This window comes from Corvus brachyrhynchos, unplaced genomic scaffold, assembly GCF_000691975.1.
Source record: "Corvus brachyrhynchos isolate BGI_N302 unplaced genomic scaffold, ASM69197v1 scaffold219, whole genome shotgun sequence".
NCBI lineage: Eukaryota > Metazoa > Chordata > Aves > Passeriformes > Corvidae > Corvus > Corvus brachyrhynchos.
The window spans coordinates 830496-853060 of NW_008240034.1; the positions used below are offsets into that span (position 1 = coordinate 830496).

The following is a 22565-nucleotide window of genomic DNA, read 5'->3' on the forward strand; positions in this document are numbered from 1 at the left end:
GGCAGAGCAGCTTATCCCGCTGCTCTTCTTCTCCTCCTCCCGACGAGGCTCCGTCCTGTGGGCTCTGCCGCCGCCTCCTTCCCGGCGTTCGGCTGCTTTGGGGTCACTGCTGCCAAATGTCATCAGTCTTTAATGAATTAAGCGTCCTCTAAGATTAGACACGAGGGGTTTTTTTTCTCCTGTAGGCTCGCGGTGTGTGAAGGCTGGCTCGGAGTGCAGAGGGCTGTGGGAATTGCCGGTGAAAGATCCTGTTTGTTCTGACCAAAGTGGCTGTGGCTGCCAGGGGAGAGACCCCTCCGGTGGGGTCTCGGTTCTAGAAAAGCCTTTACGTGCCTCTCGCAGGTCGGCTCCCGGCATCAGAGGAAGGAGAACACAGTATTTTGGCTGAAGGGCTCAACTTCAAGACTTCACTTTGTTCCTCACAACTTGGAGGGATATGAAGCCAATTGGAAAAGTGCTTTGTGCCACAGGGGTCGTAGCTGGGCTCATAGCTTTCTTCTGGAAAGACGATTTTAATCCAGGTAGGCTCGTCAGGGGGTGGTTTCAAGCTGAAATATAAGTCACACAAGAGAAAAGGTTGAATTTCCAGACTTTGACTGATGGTCTCGTTCCTGCCCGTAGTCTTACCAGAGTTGGTGGCCCCAAAGCAATGTTTCACTCCCAGAAACAAAGAGAAACTTGAAACAAATAGGAACACAATGGTCTAAGAGCAGGGATCCTGCTGTCTTTGGGGAAAAAAATGGCACTTTGCTACTGCCTTGCTCCTTTTATGTTTTGGTTGTAAATTCCTTGGTGTCAAGAATCATCTCTATAGGTGTGCAGTGCCTGGCACAAGAGGGCTGATGTGTCTCCAAAGTGATGGCAAAGAATAAATGATATGCAGAAGGCATTTTTTTTTCACTCAGTTCTATATCTTTTATTCTCTTTCCCATAAAAAAGAGAGCTTGTCTGGTGCCCGTGTTGTCGTGACTGGAGCCAGTGCTGGGATTGGAGAGCAGATAGCATATCACTATGCCAGATTTGGTGCTGAAATTGTGTTGACTGCCAGGAGGGAAGCTGTGCTGCAGAAGGTAAGAATCTCTTCCTTGTATGGGGGAAGACATGAGAAATTCAGGCTTTTACCAAAACAACAAAAAAAATTAGTTGTCAGCATGATAAATTTTCCTTCAGAACTGTTGTTAAGCATAAATCCAGAAGAGAAGGTGGCCTGTACAAGAAGATGCATATATGGTGCCTGAGCTTTTAACTGCCTGAACATTTATTTATTTGAGGGAATGGTGTGAAGCTGCATCAGGGAAGGTTCAGATTGGACATTAGGAAAACGTTCTCCACTGAGTGGGTGATCAGTCGCTGGAGCAAGTTCCCCAGGGAGAAGTGGTCATAGCACCAAGCCTGTCAGAGTTCAAGGAACATCTGGGCCACATCCTCAATGATATGGTTTGGTTTGAGGGAGTCCTGTGAGGAGCAGGGATTTGGATTTGATGATCCTTATGGGTCCTTTTCAGTTTGAGATACTTCATGAACTACAATTCCTGCATGATGTTGTGCAGCTTTTCAGAGTCCAAATTGTTCTATTTGTAGCTGTTTTGTTGAAAACCCAGGACTTTTTGTAGGTTAAATGCATTTTTAACCAACTTTTTGACCAACTCAAATAGACGAGGCTTCTTCATCTGTACTTTATGAAGTGGGACAATATTTAGAAAGGGTAACAACTCTTTAACTGTGGGGATATGTGACTTCCAAGGAAAGTTCTTCACTGTGAAATGGTGCAAAAGGTGAGTTGGGGACAGTGAGCATAATAATAGTTCCTAATGATTGGCAGGCATTATTTCAGCAAATAGCTAAAACTGCATATCATTGCCAGGTACATTCACATACTCAACACAGCAAAGGAATTATGAAAGATGAATTCTTTTCCAGTTATTTTGGAAAAAAGAGAATAACTTAATGTAAAGCATAACCCTTGTTCCAGAAGATTTCTGCTGAAGATTGGGTTTTTTACGGTGAATCTTGATCCTTTTCTAAAGCAGATTGTTTTAGCAGACAGTTGAGGTAACTCTTTGCAGGATGCAGATTCAAAGTCTGGATGCAGAATGAGCTCTCCATGGCCCAAACAGCAGTAGATTTTAAAGTAAATGTGTCTCTGTCCAGAATTGACTCTCACTGACTGTAGTACATGCTTTAAGGTGCCCTTTTTTCTTATTCTTTTTCCATATTGTTTAATCTCTGGTGTTCTTTTTCAAGGTGATGGAGAAATGCCTGACACTCGGAGCAAAGAAAATATTTTATATCCCTGCAGATATGTCTTCCCCTTCAGAGCCTGAAAAGGTGATTCAGTTTGCTGTCCAAAAGCTGGGTAAGCATCCTGGGCATCTCTTTGGTTTTCAGGTGTGTGGACAGTTCTCATTCTAGTAGGAGCTTCCTGCTTCAGTTCCCTGAACTGAGAGGGGTGTTAAGGACGTAGATGTACCACCAGAACTAAGTTCTGAGTCTGAATCACACTGAAACATCATGTCAGAAAGTTGTTGTCAAAGTCAAACAGTTTTCCTTTCAATTCTACTCTTGAAGAGCAGTCAAAGCTGCTCCCAGATGGGCATATTTAATCTATCTTCATGGTAAAGCACTTCACAGCCTTCTGAGGGAGTGGTTCAACCCTCCTGGCATTTCTGAGCTCCCTGGTTGGTGGTCAGGGGATGGGCCCCTTGTCTGACTGCTTTTTCTGCTGTCCAAGGGGGCCTGGATTACCTGGTGTTGAACCACATTGGCACAAACCGTTTCCAGAAGTGGACTGGAGATGTGGAATACACCCGCTGGCTCATGCAGGTGAGGCTTCCCAGCTCACCAGGAACTGGGTGAGTCTGGCTTCTCCTGGGACAGCTTTGGGAAGCTCCAAGGCAAAGCCAAGCCTGTGGCAATGGCTGAGAACAATCCCTTTACTTCATTCACATTTCAAATCAAACACTTTGGAGGCTTTGTTGCTAGAGAGGTGTTTTGCTCGGATGTTGTACATTTGTGAAGAGAAATGTTTGGGAAGAACTTCAGACTTCTTCCTTCTGTCCTTCTTATCTCCTTCTAGCCCAGGAGTTTAGAATTGATGGGCAGTTACAGGCAGTTGTGTTTAGGTCAGGAAGGTCTATAAGTGAGCAGCCAGCATTTCCTACTGATCTATGGCATGTGCACAATTGCAGAACACAATTAAGGTTGTTGGAAATGGTGTCTGCTGTCTGAGTCTCTGTTCACAAATTTAGAGTTTTCCTGTAGAATCACCCTGGTGCCAGGTTTTGGGACCATGAAAATGAAGAGCTGTTTTCTTGATTCAGTCTTCTTCACTCAGGTGGGTCATAGTAGTTTCTATTTCATTTTGGAGGGAGGCTGTTTGCTGGAGAGTGGGAACTTAGGGACATGGTAAGAAATTAAAATTTAAGAGAGCAGTGAAGCTCTGAAGAGATGCTGAATTTTGTGCTTCATTGTAGTCTGAGCTCAGTGAAGAGAAGCTTAAAAGGGGAGCAAACTGAGACTGATGTCTTTGATAGAGATTGCAGACTAAAGAACAGCATAGAGAGAAAGCTGGGATAGCCAATTGTATCTTAAAGCCCAGGAATAATTTTGCTCTGAATCTTCTCCATTGCTTTTTCTGGAATCTGAAAGACTCATAGATGCAATGTTTGTCCCCATCTTCAGAGAGATGATTTTTCTCACTTGATGTTTGAAAAGCCAAATCCAGACCGTGCTTCTTTCCATTTCTGACCACTCTATTGACTTTCTTGGCTCATGCTTTCAAACCCTCTTGCTTCTTTCATGTCTACATTTATTATTCCAGGTGAATTTTTTGAGTTATGTGGCACTTGCAACAGCAGCTCTTCCCACCCTGGAGAAGAACAGAGGCGCTCTGGTGGTTGTTTCTTCCCTCACAGGTTGGTGGCTTTACCTGGAGTAAGTGCTGGCCTTGTGGAAACAATGGTTCCCAATACTGTTCATATACACTGTTCCTATTTCTCTGTTGTTCCACCCCTAAAAGCATTTTCAAACTGTGCTTTTCACAGTGTATAATAACAATAAATATATAATAAGTATAATATAACAATACTTATTCTAATATTATACTTATATAAAGGGACACTCACCTGAACAGAGCATGAGTTGATGCAGTATGACAAAGCCTACATCTTTGCCCAGATTCCCTCTCCATGGATCCTCCTTACACCCAGTTTCCTGGTGTTTTCCATTCTCTTTTCCCTTTCCAGGGAAAATGCCCACTCCCTTCACCACTTCTTACTCTGCCACCAAGTTTGCACTGGATGGATTCTTTGGCTCACTGCGCCATGAGCTCATCATGCAGAAGAGAAATGTCTCTGTCACACTGTGCATCCTGGGCCTGATTGCTACTGATTCAGCACTGGAGAATATCAGGTAGGTATTTGGAAGAGGATGTAGGAGTCTGGGAGAGAGTTTGTCTGCGGGAATGTGTCTCTTCTTGAAAGCGTGCAAAAAAATGCACAGCAGCTCTGTTTGAGAGGGTGTGTGCATCTGTCTGGGGAGAGTGCACCTGCCTGGGCACATCACAGGGTTGTTCATTATGGAACAGGAGCAGGCAGAGCCCTGTGGGGTCAGTCTGCCCAGTTCAAACCCCACCAGGGACCGTGTGGCTTTGAGTGACCCTCTGACCATTCCCTTGCAGGGGCAAAGTGCACCTCAGTGCCTCTCCTGCTCCCGAGGCCGCGCTCGCCATTGTCCGGGGAGGAGCCGCTCGGGCGCACGAGGTTTTCTACCCGGGGTGGCTGCAGCAGCTCTGCTGCCTCTGGGCTTTGTTCCCCAGCAGCAGCAACCAGGTGCTACGGACTTTCTACAACTACAGCAGTCCTTAATGCCCAGTCCCCTCTCCCATCCTCTATCCCTTCTAATCACATTCCTGCCATCCCACTAAGCATCCCACCCAACCACTGGTGTCAAGCAGGAGCAGGGCAGCAGTGGTGGCAAGGTGCCCTTTTCCTAACATGACTCGTGGTCTCTCATCCTGCTTCAGCCATGGTTCTGTTGCTGCTACCCTTCAGAGATCTTTCCCCCTCTTCACTCTGTCTTAGCCCTGCTCCCATCTCCCCTCCTCCTTCAGCCTCACCTGCTTTTACTGCATCCAGCCTTCTCACAGCCCCAGCTTTAACCCCTGTCTGTCTGTACAGGATGTCCTAGAATGTCTGTACATTCCAGGGACATCCTGCTCCATGACTTCACTGGGTTTTTTTGATTCCATGAAGTAGAATTTTAATCTCTTATTTTAATTAAATTATTTTTAATGTGTTGGTATTATGTGTTGATGCTTCCTCTGTAAAGAAATATTGGTCCCCTGGATTCTGTGGGCCAAGGCCTGTTTGCTGACCTCATGGGACCTGTTAAATTGGCCCAGAGCTTTGGCAATGTCTTCGAGTGTAAGCATTACCTAAAAGCAGGTGCAACTAACAACATGAAGTAGAGCCCCAGTTACTTAGCAAGTAAAACTTTTATTAAATAAATTTAGGATTTTTTTTTTGACCAGAGTGAGGAATTTGACATTGACAAAGCTTGTATCGCACCTGTAACATTGTACAGTCACATCAGTAACTGTGATGGAAGAAACTGTAAATGCTTGTTTTAAACCAGCTTGACCTAGGATTCCCAAAGTCTTTTTTTCCCATTTTGCATTTGTTCATCTTTTTTCTTTTTTTTTTTTGTTTTGTTCAAAATTAGACTAAGTTTAAACTTCATGAAATTACTTGTAGCAGAAATAAAGTACATTATACAAATCACATACATAATAGATGTTAAGTATAAAAATGGTATTTACAATAAGTAAACATGGACTATAGAAACACACAGACTCTCACAGCTTCATTCACCTCTCATAAACTCTCAGCGTCAGACACAGAAGGGTGGTTGAGGAGATGTGAAGGTACTGTGCCACAAACACCTGAACAAAGGGCAACTGGAGGAGAATGAGAGTTGGCCGAGATTCTCCAAAATCCCCATAGCTCACTTCAGTATCAATTGCACCAACTTTACCCCACCAACTCTCTGTTCCTATTTCAATGTGCTCACACACCCTCACACACACACCAATGTTTGTGGTACCTTATCAAACACTGGAATATTGAAATCATTCATTCCTTAATCACTCTGGGGTTTGTTGGTCTGTTCTGCCTTGCTTTCCTTCCCTTATTTTTGTAGAAACTTGAAAAGACTGTTCCAAACTGTTCAAGGGATGTGCCTTGTCAGGATGACACACCCCCCACTCCCAGGGGATCTTTTTTAAATCCAGTTCTGAACTACATTCTGTGCTTTAGAGTATGTGTATATAGTGTATAGAGCTGTCCCTACATATATATATGTGTATATATATATGTATATGCTGCATAATGTATAATCTCTCTCTTGGAGGGGGTGCTGGGGAAAAAAAAATCCCAGAATGGAACCCTCTTTCATCCTATTTTCCTTGCATCTGCTGGGGAAGGCTTTGCAGTGGGTGTGTGAATTCAGAGGGAGAAAAGGTCCTGTTTCATCTGGAATGAGAACTGCCCACTCCCCAGTGCTGGGTATCCGACACAGGGAGGCAGTGTGCAGCCCCTGGGAGGCTTCTCTAGCTGTTCTGGAGATTGCATCTGCTCACACTCTCTCATCTTCTCCTGCCTTCATCAAGAAAATGCTGTTGCCATGGAGAGCTGTGAAACATGGATCTGTTCCATGTGTGGGGAGGCAGTGCAGTTCCTCTAAGTAAAGGGACTGGTTTCCTGTGCTTTCAGCCTAATCAGGGAGTGCTCAGGGTAGGGGCTGGCACCACATTCCAGGAGCTTTGTCTGCAGAAGCCCTTGGAAAGGTAAGACTGAGAGCTCTCCAGATCCTTAACCAGGCTGGTGCTAAGGTGGAGGAGTGACTCAAGCTGAGCAGCTGACTGTGCCCTAATCCTGGAGGAATGTATTTCTCCTTCTTCTTGCTCGTGTTGAGTAGAGATGTGCTCTCTCTCTCTCTCTCTCTCCAACCCACCCCCAGCCCCCCGCCCTCCAAAACGTTCAGGCCTATCTGCAGTGCATGCTGAGAAGACACTGTTGCAAAGGTAAACCCCTCATTTCCAATACCTCTTGCAAGCAGTCAGTCTCTGAATGGAAAAGTTTGGTCCTGTGAGCTAGTTTAAAAAAAAAATAGAGACTGTATATATTTATAGTTATCTATGAAAGGGCCAGAAACAGAGCAGGAGGGAGGGAGGGACGGAAGTAAATTTCCACACATCACTGCAGTAACCTAGAGACACACCAGTGGGTTTGCTTGGTCCATGTACTCCAGCCACACCCCGAGAGGAAGAGCTCCGTGTCCCCAGGGGCTGCTGGTTTGCTGGTCCCTTTGCTTTGCACCACGTTAGCAGCAAATATGCGAGTCCAGGCGTGGCAAGAATCTTCCTCCTGGGCAGATATTGAGCCTTCTCTTTAATTGCATGTCTTGAAAAGGAGGGGAGGAGGAAGATGGGGTGGGTAAGGTGGGAAGCCGAGGAAGGAAAGGGGTGGTGTCAAAAGAGTCGATAAATTTACTGGCCTCTCTGAAAATCAACCTGAAGCAGAAATTCTTCCTCTGGACTTTCCTTTCACCTGAACAGAAAGGGAGGAGGGAGGGAATTGGGAGATTAGGAGGACATCTATGCAAACCTCAGGCTTTGAGCTGCTGCTGCTGCTGCTTGAATGTCGACGACTGACCCAAACCAGATCAGCCCTCCCTTGCTCCCCATCTGTAGCCTCTTGGACAGCAGCCCTTCAGGGTCTCACCTGTTCTCTGCTTTTCTGTGATCCCTGTGAATCATGGGATTGTCTCTTCTTAACCCAGAAAGCATTCTTTGCAGACTAACTTCTGGGGCCATGTAACAATTGAAAACTACCGGCGTTTAAAACCTTTTCAGGCAGTCAAAAGCTTTTTGGGAGCAGTTGGACAGCAGAGTAAAACCTTGCTTAGACCACAAACAGGCCACTGGAACCATGTGCCTGTCAGGGCCCCCAGGGCACTCACAGGCCTTGATGAACTTGACCAGCCTCACCTGCAATGTCTGTCCACACTCTGCCCACAGCTCCAAGAGTCTCACTACAGCCCTGTGCCATCAGCCTCTGTCTGATCTACAGCATGGAAGTGCCAGTCTCCATCTGTCCATGGACCTGTCCTCTCCATGGATGTCATTACCTGGGCTCCAGCTCCTGTCTTCCCACCTCGATGTTTATTATTATCATTATAGACCTGCCTGGCAATCACTGGACTATGTCTGACCCTGTTCACCTCCACCAGACCTGAGCCTGATCTTGACTCTCTGGCTTGGCTTTGGGCTTGCCCCATTGCCACAAATTTGCCTGATGATTGTTGAACCTGGCCATTATCTCCAGGCCTGCTCTGGTCACTCTGCTCAGGTGAAACCTCTGCCCCACCAGCTGTGTTTATTGCCTCCATTCCTGGCCTTCCACTCTGCAGGGAGCAGCTGGACCCCTGACTAGAGCTGTGCCCTGATGGTACAGGCAGTTTACCTGTGCTGCAGAAGTGACTCCTGCTTGCTCACTGCTGTCAGTAGGGATGGTTGGCATCCTTGGGCCGTTTCAACTGGACCTTCAAGCGTTTCATGCCAATCTGGAAGCCATTCATGGCCTGGATAGCAGTCTGTGCACTGGATGGGTTGTCAAAGCTTACAAAACCTGAAGGAAGGACACAGGATGGGTGACAGTGGCACTGTTGGTACCATGCCCAATATGAGTGTCATTGTTATTGATCATGCTTCCCTTGCCTGCACTTACCAAAACACTTGCTCTGGTTGGTGGCACGATCCATGAACACCTTTGAGGAGATGATATTGCCAAAGGGCAGGAACATCTGCATCAACTCGTTGTCTCCAAACTCCTGGGGGAGATGGTAGATGAAGAGATTGCAGCCTTCAGGACCTGCAGGTACAGGGGCAATGGGGAAGGACAAAACAGAAAGCCCCAAAGGGCAGGGGAAGAGAAATAGGCTCAACTCACAGCACAGCACTGGAGGAGAGCCCTAGCACTGCCTCCTTCTGCTCTGACTTCCCCTTGCTTGTCTCTCAGTCACTGGGCCATGAAGGGTTCTCACGGCTCTTTAAGAGCAACTGGGAGGCTCCATACAAAGCTGGAGTTTCTGGAGAGCAGATTCTCTTTCAAAGCTTGCCTAGCTCCTACACAGGGTGCTGGACACAACCAGCACTGTGAGTGTCTGGGTGCTGTTTTGCTGGAAGGAAATCAGCTGAGGTGAGAGCTCACAGCTGTCCCGGTCCTAGGAGAGCAGCAGACGCTGCTGTGTGAAACCTGCTGCTGTGTGAAACCTGCTGCTGTAGCACTCCCTGCAGTGTTGCCTTCAGTCCATAAGCCACACCCTTAACTGGAAACCTCCTGGATTGCCACACATCCAATTTATGGGCTGACCTGATCCTGTCCACTCCTTCACTTGCTCCTTATGAGCACAAGAAACTGCTCCCTTGCTGACACTTGCTGTACCAATCAGGAGCAAAGAGAAAATGCCTTTGCCTCCAAATTCTATTCAGGCCAGTTTTGAAATAAGCTGAAAATAAATTCAGTAGGCTATGAAGGCTGAAAAGAGAGGAGAGTATGTTGGAGGGGCTGGCTTGACTGGTTCCACTGTGGTTCTGGCATCAGCAAAGAGGGGGATGACGGCTCTTTGCCCCTGACTGCATAGGGAAAGTGCTGACTCTCATCCCCTTTGGTGTGAAAGGTGTTCCAGGGCCTACTGCCCCTTTGCACCTGGCAGCATCTGGCCAGATGTGAGGTCAGGAAATTTGCACAACAAGTATCCTGTGATCCTTGCCAGTCCACTCACTGCAGACATGAGGTTGTTTCTATAACCCAGCTCCAGCATTAAAGACCAGTGGACAAAAATTAGTGCTGCCTCCTCTCCATTGGCTCTGTGGTGCAGAAGGTGAGCTCCACAAATTCCACCCACACCACTGGACACCCATTCCCACTCTGATTCTCACCTTCTCGCTGCTGCTGCTGCAGGATGGGAGGTTGCTGAGGGATGCTCTGTGCAATGGGGGTGATGGTGGTGGTTGGATACACAGCTGTAGCCCAAGGAGACAGAACAAACCATTTACCTGAGGATCTGGTCAGCCACACAAGGGCCTGAGGGAGACAAGGGAAGCTGGTACCTGCATACTGCTGAACTCCTGTGAAGGCTGGGTGCAAAGTCTCTGCTACTGAAGGGCTCTGGGCTGCAGGGAAAAACACAATCAGAAGCACAGCAAAGGGAATCATTCATGCATTCTGTGTGTGTGTGTGTGTGTGTGTGTAGTGGTGTTTCCCACCCTTGCCCCCAAGTGAGTCTCAGTGCCTGGCTGAGAGGGAGCTACAAAAGTGTTTTGTGTGGGGAATCCAGAAAAGAGGAACTAAATGCAGTTCCTTAGGTCTCTGCATGGTGGGGTTTTTTTACTGCTCTCAATACCTGAATATGGCACAAGGCCATTGGTGTAAACTGTTTCCAAGGTTGGATGCCCATTTGGGAATGGTACCACGCCAGTGAATCCATTGGAAATGGGTGCCACCAGTCCCGGCATGGCCGCTGTTCCCAGGAGAGGTGGTGAATGTAGCCCTGAAGAACAAGAAGAGAGGACACCCCATCAAAGTCAAAGTTCCACAAAGCCCCTGCTCCCCCCCGGCACCTGCTTGGCAAGACTGCTGTGTATGACACCATTATCTCTTCTATTTGGCACATGGAGATGACAGACTGGTGCTGAAACCTTCACAAAATTAAGAAGCAGCACTAGTGGGAAGAGTGTGTGCAGAACTGCCAGCCCTGAGTGCTGTCAGAGCTTTGGGGTGGAACATCTTTGATCTGGGTTTGCACAGCACCTGGCATGACACATGCCTGTTCTGACAGGGGTTTGAACCCAGTATGCATTATTGCTGTGGGATGATCATGAACAATAGCACTGCTGACCTCAGAGTCAAGTGCAATCCTGGGAACCCTGTCCTTCTTCACTGTACAAAAGGGAAAAACTGCAGCAAAAATGCATGGCCGTAGGGCAAGAGGATGTGTGTTGAGCAGGTGAGGGGCGGTTGCAGGCGTCTGTGCAGAGCAGAGACTGCTGTGCTCAGAGGCTGCGCTGTTAGAAAGGAGAGAGCTAATGCAGCTGCTGAGCCTGGAGGGGCAGGAACTGCTTCACCTGGGAGTGCTGGGGCAGGAGGTTCCCCGGCCGGGGAGGCACTCACCTGACGCTGGTGCGATGGGAGCGGCTGGCAGCCCATTGAGACTGACGGCACCGATCTGCTGGATGTGGCACGGGGAGAAGGCGACGCCTGGGCTCAGGTAGCTGCCGTGGGAGGTGGAGAGAACCGTGGTCTGCTGCTGCATCAGCTGCAAAGCAGGACCGTGCAGTCAGGGCCTGGCACTGCCTGGGGCCTCCTGCTGCCAGGGCCCTGCAGAGCTGGGGGAGGCTGCCTGGCTCTCCCCTCCACCAGCTCCTGCCACCTGCCCTGGAGCTTCCCCCGACACTGCCAGACCTACTGGGGGGGGCAGTGAGGGCTGTCCTCCCCAAGCCCCGTCCCCATACCTGGGGCCCACGAGGTCCCTGCAGCCACGTACTCAAACAGCTTCTGCCCCTGCCAAGGTGGGACAGTGGCCTGGCCACCCACAAGAGCCCCCGAGAGCTGGGCACAGCTCCCCGTCCTGCAGGCAGGGGACACAGTTCGGGGGGCATCCCAGTCCACAAAGCCAGGGCCCCGGCTGGGCACCCTCCATGCCTCACCCGCTCCGTGGGCCAGCAGCCTCAAGGGGTCTCAGCTCAGCTGGGCACCAGGGCATCAGGACAGGCCCCTTCGGCTCAGAGAGCTCCTGCAGTGGAAGGGAGCAGGGCAGGGCTGTGCTCCTGGCAGCCAGCAGCACCGTCTGCCCACAGGCCCTTCTGCACTGTCAGGCACAGGCCGCTCTCCCTGGTCACTTCTCCTGGGACAGTGCCAGACATTAAATAGCACAGCTTTGCCTCGAGGAACGGGGTCCAAATCCCTCTGCTTTTGCCCAGCCTCAACGAGCAGAAGGTGCTGGGAGACACACAGGGCTCACTCTGGCACGGGCACCCTGCTGTGCAACGAGGTGTGTGCCCAGGCCCAGTTCTTGTGGCCTGCTTTGCCCTCAGAGGTCTGCCCCGTGATCCACTGAGCTCAGCCTGTCCTCTGGCACTGGCCTGCACCCTGGGGCCAGGGGACATCAGCTCCTCGTGGTGCCATGACACACCTGCCAAGGCAGAGATGCACAGTACAAAAGGAAGGGTGGGAAGGCTGGGACGAGGGCTAAGAGACGAAAAAGTCCTTCTGGTCCTATTTGACCATCAGCGGGAGCGTAAGATCCCCTCAGAGTGCAGTGGCAACAAAGACTCAGTTCTGGATACAAAATTATCCAGCCCCTTTATCAGCTTTGTCTTCACGTCAAGCAAGAAGAGCAGGGGAGGTACAGGCACGGCTCTTAGGAAACCAGAGATTCTCAGGAGGTGCTGAGGGGTGACACAAAGCAAAACCCAAGAAAACAACAAAAATCTTCCTTACATTGCCACATCCCACTGTCTGCTCTGCACCACAAACACACAGCTCTCCAGGAGCCTACCTCTTCACAAAGGGGTGAAGCCTGCAAGGCAGTTTGGCCCAGGGCTCCGCTGAAGGATCTGGTAACTGTGAAAAGTTCATGGCAAGCTAAACCTCCCAGTTTCCTCCACACGGAAGCTGATCATTGCTTTTGCATAAAAAGAAGAGGAATCTCATAGCATGGCTGCCCCTGTAAGCTGGCACAAGCAAAGCCATGGGGTGAAATTGGCTCGAGCCCTTTTTGGGGATGGGTGAGTGCTCCCAGGCCTGTCCCAAGGCAGGGGCTCTGCGGGCAGGGGGACTGACAGCACAGAGGGTCACTCCTGTGACCAGGAAAAACCCTGGTATCACCTCCCTGTTCACCACCACATCATCCTTGGCTCCCCTGGAGCTGGATTCACTCCTGTCATCAGGAGCCACCCACCCCGAGCCAGAACTGCAGCGAAAGGTGGCCTCCCTGGGGTCACAGGGCCCTGCTGAGCCTCTGTGCAAGAGCCCCCACGTGTTCCTGCTCCTGTCCCCACACTGTCCCCACTCAAGGGTGCAGGAACCAACGCGTTTCCTACTCACTCTGTGAACACTGATCTACTCTTTCCTCATTAACGCCTGTTCTGTGCCGGGCTCTGGCCGGACCAAGGCCTCCACCCAGCTGCATGAGCACCAAACTGGCACTCTGGAATTGTTCTCATCACTTGCATAAAATTACCATAATGAACCATAAGAGCAGAAATAAAAGGGGGGGGAGGTGTGCATAAATTATGTTTTGTGTTTGGAACTAATTGATTTATGATATACAAGAAATATTCGACCATTATAAGCACTTAGTAAATTGCCCTAGCCGCTTTTTAAAGACTTTAGGCCTCTTTCGTATTGATAATTATTTTTTTTTCAGCTCCCAAACATTTCCCTGAGTCCACCTGAACTAACTTGTTCAATAAAATGAACTCATTTGCAGAGGCACCTGGGATCAAAGCCTGATTTAAGCACTGAAATAAACTGCTTTCAGATGCTTAGCCAGTTGTACTTCCCAGATGAGACTTTTTCTTACAGTTTCAACTAACATGCACTGTTTGACTATTTTAAGTATCTTACTTTGCATATTTGCATAGATCTGAGTAACTTTAGACTGAACTTAGTGTATGATTATTTCATGTTTAATTTGAGATTGTTTTTGAAGAAAAAGGCTATTAATATAAATTTAAAACAGGCAACTGAAAACAAAAACAAAACAACCCAGGCTCCAGACTTCTTCCTAAATTCCTGGGGACCACTTTGGCTCGGTAACACAGCAAACCCCGTGGGGACAGGGAGAGAAAGTTGGTGTGTAATAAATTATGACTCTAAGAACCTGTGGTGCCTCTGATGCACCAGTTCACCCCAGCAGCACTCGCTCCTGTCAGTCTGGTTCAGCCACATCCATAATGGTCAGCTGCATCTCCCAGCCCTGGGGGGAACCTTGGGCGCAGCATCTACTCCTCCAAGCCCAGAATCAGGAAGGCACGAGGAGTTTTGGGCTTCCCCTGAGCCCTGGCTTACCAGAGGTCCCAGCTCCCAAGGGCTGCCCATGGCAGAGCAGTTTGAGGAACCCTAATGAGATTCAGCATGGAAGTCCCTCTCTTTTGCCTCCACTTTCAGAGGTGTTAGATGGCATTTCAAAGGGCTGATTCCCTCTCCCTCTGATGGTGACACTATATGAGGACTGGCTGGGATCTCTCCTCCCAGAAGGGAGACCAAAGATGAGGATGGCACAAGAGAGGAAAGCCCGGTGTGAGGTCAGTGCCTCGAGGAAAAAAAAAAAGGAAACCAAACCCAGTGGAAATTAAAAGGAAAGGAAGGAAAAAATCCTGAAAAAGTGAGACAGGCTGAGTCTCGAGTCACGGGGAAAGCAAAAATAAAGTCACAGAGCAGGAAGGCCAGTGAAGAATCAGAGACAGAGCAGCACAGTAACAGACAACTGAGGAGAAAGAAGATGCAGATAAGCAAGGAGGCACAGCTTAGACCTGACTGCCTTCTTGTCATCAGCAGGAGCTCCTGAAGATTAAAAGACTGAGTCTGGAAGATCTCGCTGCTCGTCCTCCTTACACAGCCTGGAGCTCAAGCTGATAAAGCACCTCCTGCCATCATAACCTCACTGTGTGGTCCATTCCTGCCTTCTTCACCACCACACCATGCCCAAGTCAGGGCCATCTCTAGGACAGCAGGAGACACACCAGGATGATCATCTCATGGGTGACCCACAGAGATTAGCTACAGATAAGCTACAACCTCAGGTGCAGCTGGCTCCTGGGCCGGACAGAAAAGAAGATTCCTGGTGAAAGATGGTGCCTGGTCAGAAAGGGTTCGTCAAATAATCTGTATTGGACCAATTCTATGTTTGGCTTGCAAAATTCCCCCAAGTTATGGAGCCTCATGTGTATTTCCTTTTTTTCTCATCCACACACTTAAAAGGCATTTGGCAGTTTCTGGGGAATGTTTGAGAGGAAACAGCCAATAAATGAGAAAGAGTTCCTTCTCTGTCACACAAATGAAAGAAAGGAGCTGCTGAAGCCAGAGGAGAAAGAGGTGTCCACATATACGAGAAGAACAGGTTTATTTGCACTCCCCCCTGGAAAATTACTTTCAGTAACAGTATCTACTTTTGAGTTCTTTGTTGAGACAAGAACTTCTTGTGCCTTGAGCAATTTTTGAGCCTCCTTCCATGGGCTTTACACTTTATGCATGGAGACCTGAAAATGATAGTCACCAAGGGCTCAAACAATGCTCCACCACAGCTGATGTGGGACTTGTTGAGTTTGGGACCTACCTCGAACATCAGTGGCAGTTACCACCATGGCTCCAAGGCAAGGAGGTTCTCTCACTAAAACCCAAAGCACAGCCAGGCTGCTGGAACACCTCTGGCTCTCTGCTACCCACTGCTCCCTGTCCAGCATCTTGCAAACCCCACAGTCCCACTGGCCAAGTGAGAAGACCTGGGAGCCAAGGACAGCTGGGGGGAAGAGGGTATTTCAGCAGAGAAATAAACTCATGAAGCTGGGTCCCAGAGCTCTCCTAGTGCTCCAGAACCAGAGAAGCACATATTTGTGCCACAGACCCAGAGGAAGGGTTCACAAGTTGGTATCACATATCTGGCAGACATCGCCCAGGAACCATGGCTCCGAGCTGTCCTCAAAACAAGACAGAAAGATACTGGGTCATGACTGACCTGTTCCCAACATCTCCACATCAGAGAAATCCCAGGCTCACTTTGAGGAGGCCCCAGCTCTCCCCTGCCCCCCCATCCCAGGAGAAAAGCGCACAAAACCTGTGCAAGACAAGGCAGCTGACTGGAGAAACGAGCCAGGAGCATTCTCAGGTGCTGGGAAGCTCTCCCACAGTTGCCAAGAGATCAGTTTGTGGTCTCCCAGGTGCTGCCCGGGGCCAGCAGGGCAGTGTTCCCCACCCACCCCCGCGGGATACTCACAGCCTGCGCATAGGCGCTGTATGGGCTGAACGGCAGGGAGAGAGATGGAGTGAAAATCCCCAGCTGCCCCACCATTTGCTGCATACGGCGGAGGGTCCTCTCCTTATCTGTGTCAGCAAACTTCACCACTAGACTGGAGGAGGCACCCTAGGCACAGAGAGAGGAGACAGAGAGGAGGCAGGAGAGAAGAGGCATGGGACAGCCAGAGAGTCAGCGGTCAGGCAAGGGAGGACGGGGCAGGACAGGTGGCAGAGAGGAGTGGGAAGAGGAGCAGAAGAGCAAATATTGGCAGGGAAGTGCTGGGGAGCTGCCTGGAACCTGGGCTGTGCCCTTCCCCATCCGTCTGTCCATCCAACCCTTCCCTCTCATACCCTTCCCCTCACACCTGAGCCTCGCACAGCTGCCTGCATGGATGCACACATCCCTGGCTGCATTCACCAGGTGCTGGTGCAGCCAGGAACAGCCAGGGCATCAATGGTCACAAGCACCATCTTTCCACTATCATGAGCTTGGCTGGACAGGCAGCAGCTCCTGGCAGCTGGGAATACCCCTGCTGCAGTAGTGCACTGTCCTGTCCATGAGGTGCCCCAATTTCAGGTTGGAGATTGCCAGAGATGAGGCCACAGCTGCAGCTCCACTTGCACATAGCCTGGCTATGGCTACACAACCCCACACAAGGCACAAAGGGTTCCCACCCACACCCAGCCCGCCCCAGAGGCCTCCTCTACTGCCTAAATAAGAAGCCAAGGAGTGTGCTCAGATGCTGAACCCATGTGGCTGAATTGTCAGCTTTCACCCTGCTCAGTTTTGAACTACTCCAGGTAGTTGTTTCCAAGACAAAATCAAGGCCTGATTTTTGGCTTTTATTTAGTTTTTATAGCTGTGAGTGCTGTCACTCCCAGTCTGGACGAACACAGCCACAAACAGCAGCCCAGGGGACAGGATGGTCACTACGAGTGGAGCACAGATGTGCACACACACACCCACACACCTCCCAACCACACCAGCTGGACACTGCAGTCGAACCTGTCATGGGTTTTTGGAGAGTGTGGGGAGGTCCCTGCAACAGGAAAATGGGACAAGGATTAGGAAGAGGGTAGGTCCCCTGGCCTTATACTCACGGGCATTGTCTGGCTGCCATGGAGTGCGTGGATTGCTGCCTGAGCCTCTGTGTGAGATGAGAACTTTACAAAAGCACAGCCTGGAAAGGGACAGAAAGAGCACAGGAGATTGCAGTGACAGGACTGCTGTGAAAGTGCCATCACGCAAGAGACAGTGTCTGTATCTCAGGTAAGGCAAAGGAAAGCCACCCCAAGGAAGCAGGGAACAAAAAGGATGACTCATCCCAAGTCCTCTATCCTGGAAAAAAGAGGAAGGGTCTCAAATTATTACTTCAATGATATACTCTACAGATGATGACACCATCTCCACCCCTGCCCCGATCACCTCTTCCCCAAATTCTCTGTGGACTGCTCATTGTGGGTGCAAACACTTCAACCTGCAGCCCCAGACTGACAGAACAGGCTCACGAGTGACCCTGATAGCTCAGCTAATCATTGTGCTCTGCTTCCCCTCCTGTTCCCTCACTCTCTGCCCACCTTCCCCAATCCTTCCTGGCAGCAGATGACTCTTCCTGCTCCCTATTCCTGGCTGTTTATGGGTTCCCATAAATACAGAGAGGGGAACAAGAGCCCCAGTAGGAAGGTGAGGCTGGTGAGCACTCAAAGAGCAGGGACAAAGGGCAGGACACACAGAGGGTTCCCACCTTTGCTGTTCCCATCAGGTCCACGGAGCACCGTGCATTCATCAATGACCCCAAATGGTTCAAAGAGCCGGAGCACGTCATCCTCAGACTGCTGCTTATTTAACATGCCCACAAAGAGCTTCCTGTCCCCTAGGGGCAAACACAGAAACATCAACCTTCTATGAGGCTTGCAGTCCAGAGCAGGAGGAGAGGAACACTTAAGCACAAAACAGCCTAGTGTTAAAAACATGCCTGGCATGGAAATGATTTGCTGTTGGCTGAAATTCTTCCAGGGGTGAGAATGCAGGATCTGCCCAAGATCCTCATACCTTCAAGGGTTTCTGTGGCTTCCCCTGTCCTACCCTCCCCAATGGAAAACAAAGGAATTATAATTTCCTTTCATTCATTAGCCTTTTCTTTCGAATAATCCAAAAGAAATGATAGTAAGAAAAAATGTCTGGGCAATTCCATTTCTGTTGATCAGCATGTGAAGTCCAACAGGTACCTTAGGAAACACAGCAGACCAACTCAGGCAGGGTGATATATTCCAGGACCTTTGACTTCTGCTTCCTTTTCCTTCTCTCGAAGACCCCCATCTCCTTAGCTGCCGTGTAACCAAGCATTTTGATTTCCATTTGCCCCTCCCCTCTCCAGTCTAACCAGCTATCTCCTCAGGCCTGGGATAAACCCTGGCATCCTGGGTCCTGATCTGCCTCACTGTAGGATCACCCAAATACCAGACAGCTGGGTGAAGGCCAATCATCAGCTCCCCCCTCTCCAGTGGCATTGTGTACCTGTGTCACACTGGCAGGGAGCTGGAAGAGTGGCCAACACATCCAGGACTTTGAGCTCAGAGTCCTTCTGGGTTCCGACTCAGAAGAGAGAAGTGAGGATTATGGTTTTGTCGGGATGGGTAAGTGTGGAGGCAAGGAAGGTGCAGAGTGCCTTCTCCCACTCTCTCCCCCCATCAGCACCCACAGGAGCCCATCCCATGCCTGATGCTGGCCAGTCAAGCACAAATACAGCAGTGTTTGGGGCAGCATCCTCCCCAGACTGATGGGAACAGCAGTGAAACAGCACAACATGGAAATCCCAGCCTAAACACCAGCCCAGTCTCTGGTTTTGCCAGGAAAGAGTTGTGCCAGCTCCAGAGCTCACCCTCCCCCACTGCCCCAGATCTGCGTGGGGAGACATGACCCACAGGAGGGAACGTGTCGGGATGTGGCTCCGGAGCAGCAATGCCAGAGGATTCCTTATTGTTAGCGACAGGATCAGAGGGGCTGGCTCCAAACAAACCAATGCAATGTGACGCACGTCAGGGGCAATAGCAAAGGAGCTGCTCTCTGTTTGAGAGTGCAGTGACCTGAAAAACAACAGGTCTTGGAGCTACAGCAGCAGAGCAGCTCCGGGGGGGTGCTGTGTATGGATGGCAGGCAAGGATGGCACATGACACACTCACACTGTCACCAAGGCTCGCCCCAGCCCCATCCCTGCTCCCCTTGGCTCAGGAGATGGTTCCCCACCTTCCCCACTGCTCAGCCAGGTACACAAACGCTCAGCAGCACACACAGGCAGGACCTACACGTGCCATGTGTCCCTCACAGAAAAGCAGATGCACACACGAAGCACTAATGGATGAGCACAAAGGCCCACACACGCCCAGGAACACACTTGTACATCCCCAGCCCCTGGGGATGCCTTCCAGAATGAAATTCCTTAGTGAGCAAGAGGAATGTGCAGACAGACAACTCAGCCAGCATGCGGACACCACAGGGAGTCACCTCACCCTGCCCTAGGGCCCCAGCACAGGCTCAGCCAGGCACAGCTCTCCTGTAGCCCCAGGCAGACATGTGCCACTTGTGTCCACCACACACATCAAGTGTTAGAAGTGCTACAGCCCAGGCTCTTAACTCAGTCCCAAACAGATACTCCTGATTTATATAACTAGAAGTGGCTGAAATATATGGCTTTGTGTATTTTTTTAAAGGCCAAATTCCCCAGCTTTCCTGTTTTCATGATTCCCTGGGTAACTAAGCCCATGAGAATTTCATCCCCTTCTGTTTTCCTTGTGATTCTTTCTACATTTCTCCCTGCCCCTGCATGGCAATGGCTGCCTTTGGAGACATTATTTCAGCTGATTGAGTCCATTCAAATCGGTGATGCCCAATAATCCCCAGCCAAGGCACAGGAGTTGATAAAGCAGGTGCTGTACAGCTGCCTGCTGAGCAGGGAGACAGCACCTGCTCCCACAAGGGCCAGCTCTGAAGTGCTGGTGGTCAAACCAACCAAAAAACAGCACATAGAGAAGGTGAAAAATCTGACTGGAAGAGGGGGGGTGAAAGAAAAGGGACTGGACAGGAACAGATTTACTGGGCAGTGAAGAGGAGCATGAAAACTAAAGGAGCAGCAGCTCTGTGCTCTGACTGACATCACCTGGTGCCAGATGTGAGCCCAGTTTGGCCATGGCAGGGGACACTGGAGCTCGGTAGGGTTCCTCCTTCCTCTACCCTGAATCTCCATTGCAGCTGCGACCAGGCCTTATTTCAGACAGGTGCACCACGCTGCAGCCTTTGGGTGGCAGACACAAGGAGCTCCTTAAAAAAATCACCAACAAGGGGAGAAATACACTGGGAAACACTTGCACTGACTCTAGTGCTGTGAAATAATCCTCTGTTGTTTGAACTGGCAAGCAAATAACCGTGGGCTGAGATTTGACAGCCAGAAATGCATCTGATGGTCTTGCCTTTCTCTTCAGGGACCCCTGGCTGGCTGGGCAGAGGGCGTTGAGACATCTGGGAAAGTCAGTTATCCTACAGCTTGCAATCAAATCAACATCAAATTACAAGTTACTCATTATTTTCTTCTTCAGAGAGCCCTCACATTTCCTGGGTAATTCCTGTGGTTTCTTCCTCACACCATTTCTGTTGAATCAAAAGCATTTTTCTTTACCCTGCCTTTTGGGAAAAGTCCATTGAAACAGTGAACACTCCATCCTTGCAGTTTTACAGATCTTCTGTTGTCTGACAGGGCTCACTAACACAACCTTTTGGAAGTCCTGCCTTCATGTGGGAATTTCAGCTTTCCTTTTTGGAATTCGGAAGAAAAAATAAAAGCCAGTCTTCCTGGCTGTGCAGCACAGGTTAAAACTGTGACACCTTAGGGACTCAAGCTATAAAGGCAAATATAAATACACACACCTATTGGTTTGGAATCTTTTCTGAATGCCCAGAACAGCAATAGTAAAAGGGAATGGAATCACTGACAACGTAAGATTTTTTCACAGTGAATCCTGCTACATACAGCCCAGTTCTGAAGACTGCACAAAGGAAAAGGATCCAGCCTGTTCCCTTTGGATGCCTCTGTGGCAGCTGGGGACCTCTGAAAGGGCTCTTCTGCTGCTGACCTCTCCCTCTCTGTATCTTGGAGCCCAACCCATGATCCGGGATCCTCTCGATTCCGTCAGCTCCCAAACAGGGCTGTTCTCCCACAATATCCAGGCTGACTCATCCCTCCCCAGCTGGGCTGGAACGCTGCAAACCCTTTCACCTAATCTACTATCAAACCCTTTCACCTGATCTGTGATCCTAAAGCCATCGATCCCAAACCCTCTGGCATTCTCAGGGCTGATACTAAACCTGCTGGCATTCTCAGGTCATCAGCTCCATCATTCTTCAGCTCCCCAGCAGGGATTCCTGCAGCACTGGAAGATCTCTCCCCTCCTCGGCACAGCACACCCTCCCCTCCTGCTGTTTTCCCCTTCACTTTCTCTACAGCTCCTGCTTTTCACCCTCTGATTGGCAATTTCCCGTGCTGTCCAGCAAGCAGGGAAATTCACTCTGATCTCTGACTGTCGAGTTCCCATGGAAACATGCTCTGGGCACCGTCAGCCATGCAGGCAGCAGGAGTGGGGGCCAGCACAGAGCACGTTGTTGATGAAGGTACCACGGGAACAAGCCAGGGGTTGAGGACAAATGCTATGGCCAAGAGAGAGCACACAAGCACGGAACACAGCTCCTACAAAGCCAGTGAATTCAGGTCATCTGGCCAACAGCAGGCAGCAGCCAGGATCAGGGAGAGAGGGAAGCCTGCTCCTGGCTGTGGATGGGATGCAGCAAATCTCCTTGGGAAGCTTCCTCGTTCCTGGGCAGTGCTAAACAGCTTGGGTTACCTGTCATGGCCCATCACTGCAGCCCAGTGCTCCAGACAAGCACATCAACTCCTCTGCCCTCTCTGCTCCACCTCCTCCTGGCACTCCCAGGCTCCCAGCAGAGAGCAGGGAAAAGCTGACAATGCATGCCCCAGCACCACAAGTCTCACCCTGAACTAATGCAGGCAGCAACTTTTTCGTGGTGAATTTGTTCTGCAGGGTGCAGGAACACTGAGCATCCAGATATCCCCACACAGCCCCTGCAGGGATTGGCCAAAACTGCCCCTTTGGCAGAAAACTTAGCATCTCTCAGACCAAGAGACAAATTCTGGTGCTCTAACTTCACGTACTTAATTCAGGGTGCTCCACTTGGGAAATGTCAGTCCCTGGTGAGTATAAAAGAGGTTCCCTTCAAGGATAATGCAGAACAGTGCCTCACTGATGCATGCAGCTATTCCCTTGATAAATTCCTTATCCATACAGTTCTGCCCTGCCCCAAATCCTTCTTTTACCTCCTGCCAGGGGGGGCTATTGCTATAGGGATATTGCTCTTCCCATATCTGCAAAGTTGTTCAGCCACTTCTCTGACAAGTGGAGCATCACGGCAGAAACGTTTCA

General features: G+C 49.9%; 2 protein-coding genes across 5 annotated transcripts in view; one reads left to right on the forward strand and one right to left on the reverse strand.

The window, feature by feature from the left end:
• Positions 1-6: 6 nt before the first annotated feature.
• HSD11B1L (hydroxysteroid 11-beta dehydrogenase 1 like) lies at positions 7-5301 on the forward strand. 2 transcript variants are annotated; one of them, XM_008641014.2, is made up of 7 exons: positions 7-521; positions 940-1070; positions 2245-2356; positions 2732-2823; positions 3821-3914; positions 4245-4410; positions 4679-5301. In XM_008641014.2, the coding sequence occupies exons 1-7, from the start codon at positions 437-439 to the stop codon at positions 4863-4865; spliced, it is 867 nt and encodes a 288-aa protein (XP_008639236.1). In that variant the 5' UTR covers positions 7-436; the 3' UTR covers positions 4866-5301. The 2 variants fall into 2 exon arrangements, with proteins under 2 accessions (XP_008639236.1, XP_017599319.1); XM_017743830.1 differs by lacking the exons at positions 7-521; positions 940-1070; positions 2245-2356 and adding an exon at positions 3249-3334 and having other exon boundaries at positions 2741-2823.
• A 174-nt stretch (positions 5302-5475) lies between these two features.
• Positions 5476-22565, reverse strand: part of CELF5 (CUGBP, Elav-like family member 5) — a 30668-nt gene continuing 13578 nt past the window's right edge. For 2 of the 3 annotated variants that reach the window (XM_008641015.2, XM_008641016.2), the window contains exons 3-12: positions 17822-17950; positions 17178-17257; positions 16057-16203; positions 11232-11376; positions 10465-10611; positions 10172-10234; positions 10001-10084; positions 8787-8930; positions 8523-8687; positions 5476-7607 (exon numbers count right to left, since the gene is read on the reverse strand). In XM_008641015.2, the coding sequence (XP_008639237.1) occupies positions 8560-8687; positions 8787-8930; positions 10001-10084; positions 10172-10234; positions 10465-10611; positions 11232-11376; positions 16057-16203; positions 17178-17257; positions 17822-17950 (1067 nt within the window). In that variant the 3' untranslated portion in view covers positions 5476-7607; positions 8523-8559. The remainder of the gene's footprint in view (positions 7608-8522; positions 8688-8786; positions 8931-10000; positions 10085-10171; positions 10235-10464; positions 10612-11231; positions 11377-16056; positions 16204-17177; positions 17258-17821; positions 17951-22565) is intronic. The other variant, XM_017743829.1, reaches the window with a different exon arrangement.

Excerpts from the sequence above, each read along its gene's own strand:
- HSD11B1L (XM_008641014.2), top strand. The coding sequence starts at position 437 with ATGAAGCCAATTGGAAAAGTGCTTTGTGCCACAGGGGTCGTAGCTGGG. Across the intron at positions 2,824-3,820 it reads ACACCCGCTGGCTCATGCAG|GTGAATTTTTTGAGTTATGT; the intron begins GTGAGGCTTCCC and ends TTATTATTCCAG. Across the intron at positions 3,915-4,244 it reads GGTTGTTTCTTCCCTCACAG|GGAAAATGCCCACTCCCTTC; the intron begins GTTGGTGGCTTT and ends TTCCCTTTCCAG.